Source organism: Artemia sp. Qi Xiang Cuo, chromosome 3 (genome assembly GCF_049724085.1).
Source record: "Artemia sp. Qi Xiang Cuo chromosome 3, ASM4972408v1, whole genome shotgun sequence".
NCBI lineage: Eukaryota > Metazoa > Arthropoda > Branchiopoda > Anostraca > Artemiidae > Artemia > Artemia sp. Qi Xiang Cuo.
This window is the reverse complement of record NC_142796.1, coordinates 57,331,688-57,347,628: the sequence shown is the minus strand read 5'-3', so window position 1 is coordinate 57,347,628 and position 15,941 is coordinate 57,331,688. Positions and strand designations below refer to the sequence as shown.

Here is a 15,941-nt window from a genome sequence, read left to right as displayed (position 1 = left end):
TAGTGGACAGAATCTGCAGCATGCAATATAGAGTGTATAAAAATATTTTAAGGAAAAGAGACTGGTTTTAAATCTAGAGAAGTCAGATTTAAAAGTAGTGGAGCGAAGGAGCGAAGACATATGAAGAAAATTTTAGTTACGGGAGGGGGCTTATAAAAGTAGTGAAAGAGTATGCTTACCTAGGTTGTAGGCGTGTATCAAATTGTAAGTGGACAAGAAACATAGCTCTAATGTCAAGTAAAGGTAAAAGTTTAACTAGTCTATTTTCAAAGAATTGTATAAAGGATATAGGAACAAGGGGTATCAAGCTGCAGAAGCATATTTTCGCAAGTAGATTAAAACCTGCTATACATTATGGGGCAGAGATATGGGGACATCAAAGGGAGATGGAAATGGAGAGGATACAGCTACATTATTTCAAAAGATTAATAGGGTTTGATAAAAAGTTTAATAGCATTGTTATAAAGGGTGACCTGGGTCTTTTTAGCTTAAGAAATAAACGGTTAGTACGCATGGTAGGTTACTGGGAAAAAATTATTGCTATGCCAGATTATCGGTTAACAGAAAATGCTTTCAATGAAATGCTATTGGACAAAGAAAAAGATTCTTGGCCCGAGCAAATTAAGAGTATACAAGACAAATGTGGGCTATCAGGCTGGCGGAATGACGGCATTGGACCAGGGGTGGAAACAGGATTGATTGCAAAAGCTGTGGAAAATGAGCTACAAGATCCAGGTTTGGCATAGATCCAGATCCAGGTTTGGCATAAAGACAAGGTTAAGTCACAATCCCTTGGAATATATAGGAACATTAAAAAAGCCTGGGGAGAAGAAATATATCTAAAATTTGGGCTCCAAAATGATACTTTAAAATGGGTCTTATCAGTAAGAGGGAATTTTATGCCGCTTGGGGGGAGAAGAAAGTATTTAGGGAGGGTTAAGGTACAGAGTGGTCCCTTCTCTTGTCCGATGTGCGGAGAGTCTGAAGATTCAGAACATTTTATGTATTATTGTTAAGAACTGAAGGTACTTAGAAGGAAAATTTTTGGTAGGGATGTCATGAATAGAACGTGTTTAAAAAATAAAAAAGGAAGTAGTTGCAAAGTGAATATTACAAATTTGGGAAATTTTGTGAGTGTGGGGATGAGACATAGGGAGGGTTTTCTATTGTAATGTTACTTTCAAAAGTGTTTGAACTTATTATTATATTTTATGCGTTTTGTTGTATTTATATTATCAATGGCCCATGGGGCTTTTGTGAGAAATAAATCTACATATATTGTACATTGAGGCAGTTCTACATTTATGGATTAGCATGTGAATCTGAAATGTAAGAATAGTATGTTCTTGTCACTTCTTAGGCGTTTGAATTACAAATAACAGAATTTGGAGCTTACAAAATTAAGATTTGGAGCTTATTTTTATCAGCGCCTATTAAGCATTTCAATGACAAATAAGAGAATCGGAGTTTTAATTAAATACTGGAAATAAAAATTGAAACAATTAAATGATTTCTGGAGCTGATTCCCTTCTACCAAACTCGATGACCAAACTACAACTGATTTGACATATTTAGTTATAGTACAAATGTCATTATAAAAAACACTAATCTTATTTTCTTTTTAAATGATTTCTCTTTCATTCAGGAAATTATATTCACTATATACCTACCTTTTTTTCTTCAATGTTTCCATTTCTGTCTATTTTCAGATTTAGAAAGTTTTGAAAGTTTTAAAAGAAAAGAATCTAATCTTGAACTGATAGATTTTAGGAATAGTACAGGAATAATAAGGTTTGACCAGGAACAAATTGATAAAGTAATGCTTTCTTCACTATCCAGACCAAAAAATCGCTGAGTAACATATCCAAAATCCCCATCTCTAACTCGTTGTGAAATTGTTTTTTTTTCGCCGTTTTGTTTATTAATTTTTTTTTTTTTTTTTGGAAAAAAATGAAATATCACGAAACTGGTGTTTGATATGTCTTTCTGTATCAGATTTAAGAGCTAAAACGATATCTGATGTTAGTTTGTCCGAAATGTCAAAAAATGAATCAGAAATACTCTGTTTTTGAACAAAAATGTAACAAATTTTAACGTTTTAGGTAAAAAAAAAACAAGCGTTCGATAGAAGTTTCTAGATCAGTTTTGAGTTGACAAACTAGGTTTTCTGAGATACTTCAAGATTTTGTTAATACCAATTCTCCCCACCCTTCCCCAGAAACCTTGCTCTTTGCACGCATTTGAGATCAAAATTCATCCACCTTCATCACCATAAAAAACGACATGATAAAAATTATTTGTAATAAAACGTAAAAAAATTGCACATCTGATTGACCAAAGGAACAAAAATCACAGGGAAAATTAAATCACAGGCTTAAAGCTCATCCTAAGAAAATTCATCTTCTTGACACTTCGCGTTGTTGCACGAAACTCCTCTACATACTTGAGAAGCTATGGTGCATTCCAGGCCATTTTTCTTGCAGGAGCGTCTTTCACTGTCGCAACCATCAGCTTGGCAAGAACACTTCACTGTCTTTAGAAGATGAGGAGGAGCAGCGGGGAGATCCATAATTTTTGGCTCTAAAACTTCGTTGCCTTGAAGATTCCATCCCCAGCTTGGGGGTCAACCATGTTCCCTAGCCAAATCTGAATCTGGCTGTAGACTCGGAACGAATGATGCTTCGCTGCCATCATAGTCGGAGGCAGCTCTTGTGGATGTACGAATGAGGTGGCAGTGTTGACTTTTCTCTGGAAAACTTGGTTCTTGGCAGTGTCAAAACTTGGCAGATCCTGGCAGTTGTAGAGTATCAGCAAAGCTTTCTCTCCAGCCGCAGCTATCTCATCATGAGATGCAGATTTTTTGGTAAACAGGGTATCTGCGTCTCTGAAACTCAAGCTGGATAACAATAGCTGAAAAGCTTTTCCTTTTCCAATGCCATAAAGGTGCGATTTTGTGTCGCAACTCAGTATGTCGTGAAAGAAGGGCATCAGCTGGCAAACTTCTGATCCTAGCTTGTCTTTTATCTGACAAACATCCCAAGCTGAGCATTTACTTCCGAATTTCGCTTCCGGCGAGAAGTAAACTCGATTTGAACTCGTGTCTACATGACAGATAAGGAGGACGAGAACATCCGTGTCATCAGCAACCACAATGGTGTCGCTATGGAGTGCAGTTTCCGTAGCCTTTTTCACTATGTCTAGATCAGCATCTCCTTCAGAGTGGTATACATCACAACCGCTGGCTACCAGAGCGCTTCCAAGAATGTTCAGAAAACGCGATTTGTTCTCCTTGCATGAAAGAAACTCCTTTGTTCGTGCAAAGATTCGTGTCTTCGGTAAATAACACTTCGCGGCCGACAGATCCAGCTCGACGCAAATGGGTTGCATCTTTGATTGACGGACCGCTGTCGTCTTTCGAAGACGACAACTGCACGAGGATACTTTTTTTCGACGTAATGAATGTACGAAGACGTGACAGTCTTGTATGTGGAATCGACCTTCCACAGGATCCAATGGAAAAGGGTACCCCCGTCTAAAACGAAGCTGATAATTCCCACCGGTCTTGGGGACTGAGCATCAATCCCGCGTAAGTGATAGACTGCTTTTGGTAGTTCGGCCTTGTTGGCCTTTCGCATGAATCCGTTTTTTTTCTTTCGAAAAGAGCAGGAGGAATGGTACAGAGCTCAAACTTGAAATAATCTTCCTTGAGACTAGACCTCTGGGCAACGATAATGAACCTCTGAAAAAGTAGCACCAGGTCGATGTGCGCCACCTCAGAAGAGCCCGACTTATTTGTGGTCATCAGAGTCCCTTGGTCTTTCTTTTTAAAGACGTGTTCCTCAAGGTCTTTTCTGGCATCTTGTCTAAGATTTTCTTCCCAGAAGACTCGGCTTCGTGAAAATTCTCGCATAGAGATGAAGATACTCTATTTGCAACGTTTCCCAGTTGTACATTGCCTTTGAATAGGGATGCCACTTCGAAGAAATCTACCGAATTTACGGTATATTCACAGTCAAGGGTGTATCTGTTCAGACTCAAGTCACGATGCTGCTCGCTTGTAGAGTAGCCGATACTCGTCAGGTTCCTTATCAACAGGTTGACCTCGAGACACGCCGGCCTTGATAGGACCCAAGTCGCTCTCTGTTCTTCAGTCATTCCACCACCACCAGTGAGTTCTCCCGATGTCTTTAGGCTTTGCATGTACTCTTGTTCAATAACTAAATCTGCTGAGAGGCTGGCCCAGTGCCGATCTGACCTTCTAATCGCCTGTCCTTGCTCACTGAACATCTGAAACATTTTTGAGTGACAACTGGGAAGGTTAGTCATCTCTTGGATGTACAACCAGACAGATTTTACGTAAAGGCTGTGCCCAGATGCGGCTAGGTAGGGAAGCATTTCTGCTGCAACCTGCAAATGCAGCTCCCATAGGCCCAGTTCCTCGGCACGTATAAACTTGAGAAGCTTTTCAACCATGTCAAGGTACTGCAGCCAGAGCTTTGCTGTTCGGTGATCTCGTAGGTCTTCAATCTTCTGTTTGATAATACTTTCCAGTAGTCCCAGCTCTGGTGCTTCGTCAAGGTCTCTGGGGGACATTTTTCCCTTAAGAGTGTCGTTGAAGAGTTTCTCAAGGCCGAAAGTATCCAAAGTTCCCGCATCTTGTCCTAAAAGATGAGCTTAGAGAGCCAAGTTCACGAGAATGTGAGCTCTAATAGCTCTAGAAATAGCTTTCCCAGAGAGTATATGTGGTACCGCTGCCGGTGCTTATACTATTTCCAAGATTTCTTTGAGCCCACTGTCTTGCATCAGGTGCCCTATGCATCCGACGAAGCTCATCATCAAGTGAAAGCCTCCGAGTTTGGTGATAACTTTATCCAGCTGATTTGACCCGTCGGACTTGATAATTTTCATTGCCTTCCACCAAAGTGGCTGATCGAATGAGACGGCTGGCGTAAATCCGTATTTCCTCTCCCGACAAGCAATGAAGCACAGGGCTGAGTATAGTCATGACTCATCGTTAGAAGGCAGATTGATCATGGGCAAAAAAATAATACTTGCCTTGTCGCCAGGGGTTTGTGCATCTTCGTCCAGCGAGTGTGAAAAAACCGATTGCATAAAACCATTCCAGTTAGGTGGAAAAACCACGATGACAACCAGAGCTGGTCAAGGAATGCGAATGGATCATTCACAATGGTCTGTGATATTTTCTCGTACCGATTCTGAGAAAGCACCGCTTCACTTATCCGAAAAGGGTAAATAGGGACTCGACTTTTGAGCGTCACGGCGTCTAGAGAATCACTCCCTCTTGGGATTGGTGCCACTCTGTTTTTCAGAGGGTGAGTTACATGCTAGAATTGCCATACCGTGGAAAGTGCCCTTTCCGTCAATCGTGCATATATTGTGATCTGAATTATCAGCTATATGTTGCACCACGTGGTCAGATGTAACACCGTCAAGACTGGATCCTTTATCAACTGCTGCACAATGCTTGAACCTTTGAACTTCGGCGTATGGCGAGCAGAACCCTTGACTGTGCAAAGTGTCGATTGAGAACTTTGATTTGAAATGGTGGTCTAACTGAACCGTTAAACCAAGTTGAAGAGGGTAGACGACTTCGTGTGGACGAACTGCTTGAACAATGGAGCCGCTGATGGCAAGGACTTTGAATGACACTTTAGCACCAACAAACAGCTCCTTCAGAAGAACCATGAGGCTATAAGGTAAGGAGTCTTCAAGTTCCCGTTCAGATGAAAGTTCCTGCGCCGTGGCGTACGATTCCTTCTGTTCGGTAAGAAAGAACCTACCCTAGCATTTATATCAATAAACTAAAAACCTGAATGAGATTCTTAGTACGATCCGGAGCGGAGATAACTTTCTGTTTGCATAAGACTGTAGCTCGGTTGCCGCAAGATGGCGATGAGAACGTGTGTAAATGTAATCACGCTAGCTTGAAAAGATCTGGATGTATACTTTAAAAAAAACGAACGGACAAAAAAAAAACACACACACAAAAAAAAAGATATCATGGTTATCATTTAGTTTTTTTGCCAAAAATAGCGAAATTTTGCTATTTTTTAAAATAAAAATGGATTTTTTCATTTTATTTGACGTTTATAAGAAAAATAACGTCAGAAACGGTTTCAGCTCTCAATTTGGATACAGATAGACTTATCAACCACTCATTTCGTGACACTTCATTTTTTCATGAAAAATAAAAACTAGTGTAACAAAAATAGCGAAAAAAAAAAAAATTCGCAACGGGTTAGAGATGAGGATTTTGGATATGTTGTTCAGCGTTTTTTTTTTTCTGGTCCGAATAATGAAGAAAACATTACCTTATCAATTTGTTCCTGGTTCGGGCATTTTTTCCCGTATTATTATTGTACTAGAAGTAAAAGCACCTTAAATATCAGGGAAAAGGCTTAACTGAGCAAATATGGCTAAACAAGAAGCATAGATTATTTTACAATTTTGCCATTAACTACACTCAAATTTCTACTTGATGATTAGGTTTCAAAGGCATTACATTTGAAAAAAAAAATTATGTGGAACATATTATGAAGTGTAATGGACCCCTGTTTTTCTTGTTTTCCTTGTATTAAAAACGAGTAAGGATTAATTTAACAAAAATATCTGCTCAAAGTGAAGAGCAAATTTGACTCTTAAAATGAGTAACAGTTTGAAAGCTGCTTAATGAACTATTTTTTTTCCAAATTATTCGGTCTTGTTTTGATATAGAACGTCTTGCTTGAGAATGAGGTAGCCCTCTCCACACTTGGACTAACCCTGGGTATGTTATTAATAAGAAAAACAAGTTTTTTCAAATGATAGTAGTAGAGCAGCATTAAAACTGAAAACAAACAGATATTGTTCCATATATGAGGAGGGTTCCTCTCCTCAACCCTCTGTTCTTTATGCTAAAGTTCTATAAGGTAGTGTTTTAAAGATACTTCTCATTCCAATTCAACGTCCTATGTTTTTGAGCAGTCGTTCTTAAAGAATTAGGACAAAAAGTCAAATGTCTATAAAGAGCAGGGGTTGGAGTAGTGGGCAGGACCCTTCATATACAGAATAATATCTGTTGATTTGAAGTTTCAATATTGCTCTTGACTTTAATTTGATAATTGTTTTATTATTTATTTAATATAGCTAAGGTTCCACAATGCAACCCTCGAATTGGCTGATCATAGTTAAATTCTCCCAAAAAGGTTCAAATAAGGTGAACTTGGGTGGTATTTCTAGTTAGCCATAGAAATTTAGCTTAATCTTGTTATTAATGGGACTGGCAGTAGCTCAATACCATGATGAACAGCATTTTAGAGGACTTTCTAGAGGGAAACAAGTCATTTAGACTAAATTGTAAGATATACTGTCCCTTGTCTTTTAGGATAATATTATGTATTGTTCAGCCGTGTTTTAAAATTACTTTTATATGTCAAACAGGAGGTAAACACAAAGAAGTGCACTATCGACCTCTAATTTTTCATTAAGTTGTGCGTTTGGGATCATTCTTGGTGGAGAGTATATCATCCCTTCAAATTTGCAGATAGGAAAAGGACTTCTAAATTTTGCTTATTTTATTTCAGATTCTCAGGGTGGAAGACGCCGTGGTGACTTTTCAAAGCCTAGTTTAAGAGGTCCACCACAAAAGTATTCTAGAAATAAAAAAGATGGAAAACCAAAAGGCCAAATTGCTCCAGGAAGGAGTGTCCAAGTTTACCATGAGGTATTATTGTGGTCTCTGATACTAATTTAAAGAAATTCTGTAGCCAGAGTTTTAACTGGCAGAAGGAATCATAATGAAAAGAAAACCTCTTATTTTTGAGGCTTCAAAATAAGTTTATTTGCTTATATAAAGGAGAGGTAGCCTCCTTCTAACTATTATTCTTGGCAAGTAAAAAAAATTAGACAAAATAACACAAAAATAGAAAATTACCATTCAGTTTTATGTATTTTGATTATTTGTGTATATAATTTTAAAGTATCATGCTTCTGTGTTGAATTATTTTGTGTACTTTTTGTAATATCATGTTTTTGTAAGATATTTCTTTTTGATGAAACAAAAACCACCTGGAATTTTTCCAAGTTAAGTTTTTATCTAAACTATTATCTACTTAAATAACACTTAGAATGAAATATGGCTGAGATGTTGACTTAAAAATCCCTGAACCCAAATTCCAATCTATGCCCTTTTAATCCCAAACATACATGTGATTTTAGGGCAACCAGCACCCCCCCCCCCCTCTGTGCTCTATTTAGTATCTGGTCCCCCTAACTCCCCCAATACATCTCATAACAATTTTGAGATAAATATTTTATTTTAAACAATCAAAACGTCCAATAAATATGTTTGCAGGAATGCAAATTACTGAACGCTGATGCATGGATTTTATGATAGGAAAAAGGGCTTGCTCATTATTTTGTGTGCAATTGGATCAAAATTTTTTGTTTTTCTCAATGACAAAAAGATCAAACAAATTCTAAATAGAAAAGGAAGAGATGGGGCCCAGAAAATGCCAACAAACTGTTAGTCCCGGATCAGTCTAAATTATTTCCTGATTGGTTTGGAACTTAAACCCTTGGGCCAAAATGACCAAAATGCATAAAGGAAGATAAACTATTGCCTCCCCCGAAATAAGGAGCAACAAAGAACTATAATAGGACTGGAAACTTCTTTTTCTCTGGCCATGTTTTATGGAAGGGCTGAGTGTTTTAAAAACTTAGGAGCTTCTGATTGGAAGTTGAAAGTCATAGTGCTCATTTTAGGGCCCGAAGTTATAGGGGGAAAACCTCCCTCCCATTTTCCTTGTCTGCTTCCCACCCCCAATCACCCCACTGATATTGGATCAAACCTTGAGATAGCTATTTTGGTCAAAATTGTTGAAAGGTTTAGCAAGCAAAGGTCCAGGGTTTACCACGTGTGCTGTACCATGTGTACCTTGTATATTTGTCCCACCATGTACTTTGAATTTATTCATAGTGAACTAGTGATGTGAATTTCAAGACAGTATATTCACCCAAGTTGTCAATATTGCGACTCTAATATCTCGGGAGCGATTTAGATTCAAGCTAAAACTTCCAGAGTGTGTTGAGTGGGTAAGGAGAATTCAAATATAATGTTTCGAATATCGGCTTGTCTGAAAAAAAAAAATGGGTCCAAAGTGTCAGAGAATATTTGTGGGAATAAAATGATCTATTTGTCTAAGTTTTATTGTATCTAAATTGTCAAGTTTATTGTTGAATAAATCTATCTATTGTTGTCACATACAGACACCCATTATCTGCAACAACTTTGCCAATTGCTGATGCAGGTGTTTGGCTACAGTGCCACCAAATAGGTGTTTGAACTGCTTAATTTATTAGTATTGTAAAACCAAAGATTGTAAACAAATGCATGTGTTACAGTCAAAATAACAGAATGGATTATTGACTCTATTGTGAGACAAAGACATTATTCCTTGCTTCAGTTTATTACAAGTGATTAATAAACACTTAAAGTATCTTTTCAAATGTGTTTTACCCATGAACTATCTTCCGTTTCCCCATAAATAAACATATAAGCTTCAATTCCCAGAGGAGTTCAATTATCATTGCAACGATGTCAATAATTGGCTGTCGAACATTGTTGCCGATACAGTATCGTCAGTGCTATGTTTTCCGGTGTGTCCAAATTTGAGACGAATTAGCCAAAAAAAACAAATATTTGCCTATTTTCCCAAGAGCTATGGCTGGTAACAAACGGGCGCGTTGCCCAGTAAAAGGACTGGACAAGTGTTCCTCTTGTGCGGTTAATTTAAGCGAGGAATCAAACGTTATGAATTGTGATGATTGTGATTGCTGGTTATGTATTGAATGCCTTGAGATCTCGGAACCAGAATACATCTTACTTACAAATATGACTCGTCGTATGGGTTGTCATTGGAAATGTCCAATGTGCATGGGAAACACTCAAGTGAACAATTTTAATCCCTCCAGGATTGCGTGAGTTGTTGATGATCTATTAAGAACTCTCTTAGTGGTTTTGAGAATGCAGTAGAGATCCTGGATTTCAAAATTAAGCAGGCAGTTAAGGACTCTTTTGCTAGCTTTAAAGACGAACTTAAAGCAGAAACTGACACTCAGTTTAAGGCAGTAGAAGACAGGATTCGTACTCTTGAGTAATCCTCAGGAATGGCAAAGGACAATAACGCTTTAAAAGATTTAGTGATTGCCGAAGTAGCTACATTAAGAAAAGCTTTAGATGAACAGTTCGAAAATCGCGTAAAAGCAATGATTGCCGAGGATCGTGAAAGACAAAAAAAAAAAAAACTTAATATAGGGATTTTTGGAGTTCCTCAACAAACTGATAACGCCCGATTTGTACGTGATTATTTGCCTAGTGACTAATGATTCTCTGATGTTACTGCCCTGAACTTTCGCCGACTAGGGAACGCAACAACCGCGCCAAGACCCAGTACTCCACAACCTATCCCGATTATCTTCTCAGTGGCTAATTTCAAAATAAAGAAGCTAATCCTTCAGAAATTTTTTGAAAGAAAGGGTTCCATTCAATTTAGAAACGATGTGTCAAAGCAAGATCACGAAAAAAGACAAAGATAGTATAAAGAACTGCATAAGAGAAGATTGAATGGGGAAGTGGACATAGTAATCAGAGGAAATAAGATTGTGTCAAAAAAACTTCCACACCCTTGTGACGAGTCAGTCACCGCTGTAGGAGAATGTCATGGAATCATAGATATATCTGGTAACCCTTTAAGACTTGTAAATAGTTCTATAAATAGTGTTTCTATTTGTGATAGTACTAGTGAAGTTGGCTCTACGAAATATACAGAAACTGAGTCGTATGTTAGTGCTAAATCGGATAGCAGAAATAATGAACCCATATTGGATACCATTTCTTTTAAATCAAGTGAATCTGGATCTAGCGAAGCTAATGATGACAGTAGTATTATTGAGGGACTTATGGTACTTTATAGTAATGTAGACTGTATTACTACGAAGATGAATGAAATTAAGTCGGTGATGTCAACGAGGCACGAAGTAAGTGTTTTTGGCTTCACTGAGGTGAAACCAAAACATACTACATTTGCTCTTACTGATATACAAATTCAAGTACCTGAGTTTGAGCTACTCACCAATCTGTCAAAGCCATATGTAGAGGGATAGCAGTCTACGTCAGATCTCCACTCCAGGCAAGAGCTCTTAAAGTTAATTCAGATTACGAACCTTGGGTTGATTAAATGTGGATAAAGATTCTGCAGTGAAGTCTCCCTGTAGTCATAGGCTGTTTTATAGAAGTCCCAGCTCCCCTTGTCAGACAAGTTCCCTTCTAGCAATTGCATATTCTGTTAATAATGTGATGAAGCAATATTTCAAGAACATTCTTATTGTTGGAGATTTTAATTTACTGGAACTACAGTGGATTGATGGGTTTACTGTTACAGAAGGGGTTGAATACCCAAATGACCCACCTATAGAGTACCTTCATGAACATTTGCTATACCAAGCAATTGATTTTTCGCCCAGGTATAAAAGTGGGTAGAACTTACCCTACTGGACCTTTTGTTTATTAATGACCATGTGACGCTCATTAGTGTTGATTTGGAACCACCATTTGGAGCGAGTGACCATGTTACAATTACTTGTAGGCTTAGGTTGTACCCGCAAAAGGATAATTGGATTAAGCATGTGTACCCAAATTACAACCAGGTCAGACAAGAGTTGGCACACTAGGATTAGTCATTCATTGATATTAAGAATATGCACGAGGCTTGGATTGAAATAAAAAGGGTTTTAACTAAAGCAACAGAAAAACATACAGTAATTTCCTGGAAAAGAAGACCCAAAACCCTACCATTTATCACTCGTGATGTCAAGCAAGCTGTGCGTAAAAAGAAGAAGTATTGGAGCAAATACAAAAGTAACCCTTCCCATGAGAACTATGAGAAATTTAAACAAACCCGAAATAATGTTAGGTATCTCACGAGAAAACTTACGACAGAATATGAAGAGGGATTAACATTTGATTCAAAATCTAACCCTAAGAGATTTTGGAAGTATGCTTCAGCTCGGAAAACAGGGAGACACTCAGTTACGAAACTTGTTGTGAATGGCATTACAGTTAGTACCATGAAAGATATAGCAGCTGAATTGAGTAGCCATTTTAAGTCAGTGTTCACGTCTCCAGATAATTCCCCCCTATCTGAGGCACTAGAATATTCTATTTCGGGGCCTATGCATAAGATAACAGTGGTTGCCTCTGATGTGGAGAATCGACTGAAGTGGCTTAATTCTAATAAATCTGTTGGCCCTTATTAAGTTCATCCACAAGTATTGAAAGAAGCTCATGCTGAAATAACCCTTCCCCTTACGAACATGTTTCAGAAGTCTCTTGATGCTAAGCAGATTCCTCAGGATTGGCGGAATGCTAGCGTTACACCTGTTCACAAAGGGAATAGCCGCAACAGCGTTTCCAATTATCGACCTATTAGTCTTACAACTGTAGCTGATAAAATCTTAGAAGGAATCGTGAATACCTACATTGTCGGACATCTGACCACTAATGAGCTGCTCAGTGGTAGTCAGCACGGCTTCAGACGCTGGACGCTCGGCTGAGACCAATTTGATTGATGCGAATGATTATATTACTGATCATCTGGATCAAGCAATCCCTGTCGACTTTGTTCTATTGGATTTTGCGAAAGCCTTCAATAAAGTATTTCACTGTCGACGAAGGACCATGTTATTTGCTATTGGAATACATAATGAAATTCACTATGCACACACAGACAGCTGTAGCCAAAGTACTCTAAACCCTTGGCATTATAAAAAGAACAATCACTAGTAGGCCACTTATGGTAATGACTAAATTATATAAGACATTGGTTAGGCTTAATTTGGTGTTTGGCATGTGTGTTGCTAGCCCCCTCAATAAAGGGGACCAGCAAAAGTTAGAATCAGTTCAGAGACGGGCTACGAACGCAATTGACGGATGCAAATATTTAAACTACTCATCCCGTCTGAAGAGACTTAAACTCCCCACTCTGGTCTACAGACGTAAAAGGGGTGATATTATTATGACACATAACTTATGTGTCATAATAAAGTCACCCCTTTTACGTTTGTATACCAGAGTGGGGAGATCCAGGAGCTTATGTGACATAAGCTCCTGAATTCTAACTTTCCATTAAACAAACCATTTCTACTTGACCAATCTGCCAGAACTAGGGGACACAGTCGGAAACAATATAAGGAGAGAGCTGCAACTAGACTACGCAATAACTTCTTCTCTAATAGAATATTGAGTTTGTGGAATTTTCTCACCAAAGAAGCGGTCACTACCCCCAGTACTGGTGCCTGTAAAAGAGCCGTTGATGGAGAATGGTCATCGAAGCCGTGGTGATCCGAGTTGGATGCCGTTGAACCGTCCAACCATCGTCATCACTAACCAGCGTTTCTAAAGGATTTAATCCTTATTTCCCTGGACATTGCGATTTAAGGTAATTTAAGGTAAAAAAATTACATCTCGTAAATTTACTGTTTGAAAACTGTGCTATTTTTGTTAATTATGCCTCCACTTTACCACCTTATAATACAGTCAATCTAAATTAATTTTAGGGATTCCCTCAAATAAATTGGAAAAGTTTTGATTTTGGTTTCATTCTAACTGGAAAAAAATTCTCTAGAGCTTACAAAAATCGGTCGAGGCGAAATTGACTTTTTTCCATCTTTTCTTCTAAAATAACGACTTAAAAAAAGAAGAAAAATCTAACTTGAACTTTTAAAAAGTCGGTGACCATCCCTGTGCCGCCCCCCCCGCCTCCCCCCCCCCCCTTATGCGTGTGACATAAAGTGTCATTACAAAATCAAACTGCAAGGAATTACTTCTGACTGTCTGGCTCAACATGTGGCAGACAATGTTGATCACAACATATGTACTCTCGAGGGTAGAAACACCTTTCATGGCATGGATATCATTGCTGTTGTAACCTTAGGGCCAAAAGTAACCTTAAAAGTATCTTTAGGTGGGAGGTTACTGCTGAGGAGATAAACACAGCTGGAAAAATTCGAATTGTCCATAGAAAGTCAAACGATTTGTGTCCTTTTGACAATGTATCATGGTCTTCTTCATTCAGGATTCAAAGAATATTTCAAACTTCGATATTCTTTGGTTTTCGCCATGGCATCTCAAGCAACCTAGGCCAGGTTGGAGTGGAACCATGCAATCGGTCATAGTCAGAGAACATCCCGGTAAAGTCAACATTTTCTTTTTTCCTATTGATCAATCTTCCTTCAAGTGACGAGAATTGTATCCTTTCTACATTGTAAATTGTATCCTTTCCCATCAGGCTGAACAGTCCAGATTTACTCCGGTCGTAACCTTTGACCAGCCGTTGTGCTGGAAGTTCATGAAAAGTATTGCTCCAGAAGGACCTGGAAGTAACGTTGCAAAAGTAGGGGTTAGACTAGGAGGATTCCAGACCCTCATGAGTTTTGTCGGTGCCATTGGATCTTGCTGGATGAATCTGGACTGAAAAATTCTTCGAATTGATGTACGCCTCTGATACGGTTCCACATCTTCTAAGTGGTAAGGCTATTTCTCGAGCACTGCGAGCCATACTATTGTAGACGCAGCATTGAATTGCATTGGATGCGGTTGAGCTTAGTGAAATTGAAGACCTATATGAGAAAGTAATGGATGGACGAGCTTCTCCTGAACAAGTCTCCCAGTTTTCAAGTCTCATGAAATTCAAAGCTTCTCTGTCGGCTCTTAAATCAGTACGAAGTCACGAGACTCGAACAGAAAAACTGTGCATCCAGTAAGTGGTCAGGGTTGCCATTCTTCGACATTTCCTCAGATCCAAACGTACAGGTCAAAGGAAACTTAGTTTGCCAACATTTTCCAACATGCTCATTTGCCTCGCAGCAGTTTGTCACAACAACTACAAGAAGTTGGCGAGGCTGTACCTGCAGCAGATGAACAGACTTGAACATACAAGCTCGGCACTTTTCCAGGCTTTCGAAAAAGGCTTGTGCGTTGTGAGAAGATGGGACAGATTTTGGGTCGGTTGATCTACAGATTTGGTCACAGAACAAGACCTGATTATAAGTCTGAAAATGGCAACCGGATTGACTAGAGGTAGATGAATGACGGAAGTACAGGGACTTCAGTGGGTAATGGGATGTCTAGCATATGCTCACGTAAACTTTTCTGATGCAAGAACTGACGGATGTTTTGTATCACACAAGGGATCAGCACAGAGAATATGGTCTTTCAAGACAGCAGAGGAACTGCAAAGACACGGAAATAGTTATTGACTTTGTGGAGCAGTCGTCTCCTTTCGAGGGTGATCCGCTATTGCTTCGAACCCTTGCTACTAGCATGACTGCTGCAGAAAACGTGAGTGCCGACAAAGCAATGGAAGTCAAGAAGATTCTGGACGGAATAATAGGGGAATCTCTGAATGAGCATTTGTTCAAACAGAAGGATCAGGCAGTCCTTATGACGGCGAAGCGAAAAAAATGGAGGAGAAATCCACTATTTAAATCCTTCATTGCTGCTTTAGCGTCTTCTAACTGTATCCAAAAGACTGAATACGGACAAGGAATCTTCGTTGAAATATCAGCTTTGCTCCTATCCTGCGTCGCTTTTTGACGATTTTGGCACGTTTCGAAAGCCAAATAAACCAGAGCTGGCAAAAGCTATCTAGCTACTTTCATAAATTGATACTATTGGGGAAAAGCTTAGTCTGACTTGAACTTACATCTTAGAGGGGGTGCTTTGCTTCACAGGATTCTTGGGCGAATGAAGAAACAAATTCGGAGGTCTTAGACCGATATTGGGACTATGCTTCGGCCAATTATCCAGACGCCATTATGTCTTTAATGGCTACGAAATCTGCTTCGACAAAAGATGTGATTCATCTTAAGCCAAACCGTGTCAC

General features: G+C 38.8%; 1 protein-coding gene across 2 annotated transcripts in view; it reads left to right on the top strand.

The window, feature by feature from the left end:
- Nucleotides 1–15,941, top strand: part of LOC148954324 (E3 ubiquitin-protein ligase RNF10) — a 205,488-nt gene that overhangs the window by 144,072 nt on the left and 45,475 nt on the right. For both annotated transcript variants that reach the window (XM_089086248.1, XM_089086249.1), the window contains one exon: nucleotides 7,584–7,723. In XM_089086248.1, coding sequence (XP_088942374.1) covers nucleotides 7,584–7,723 — 140 coding nt within the window. The remainder of the gene's footprint in view (nucleotides 1–7,583; nucleotides 7,724–15,941) is intronic.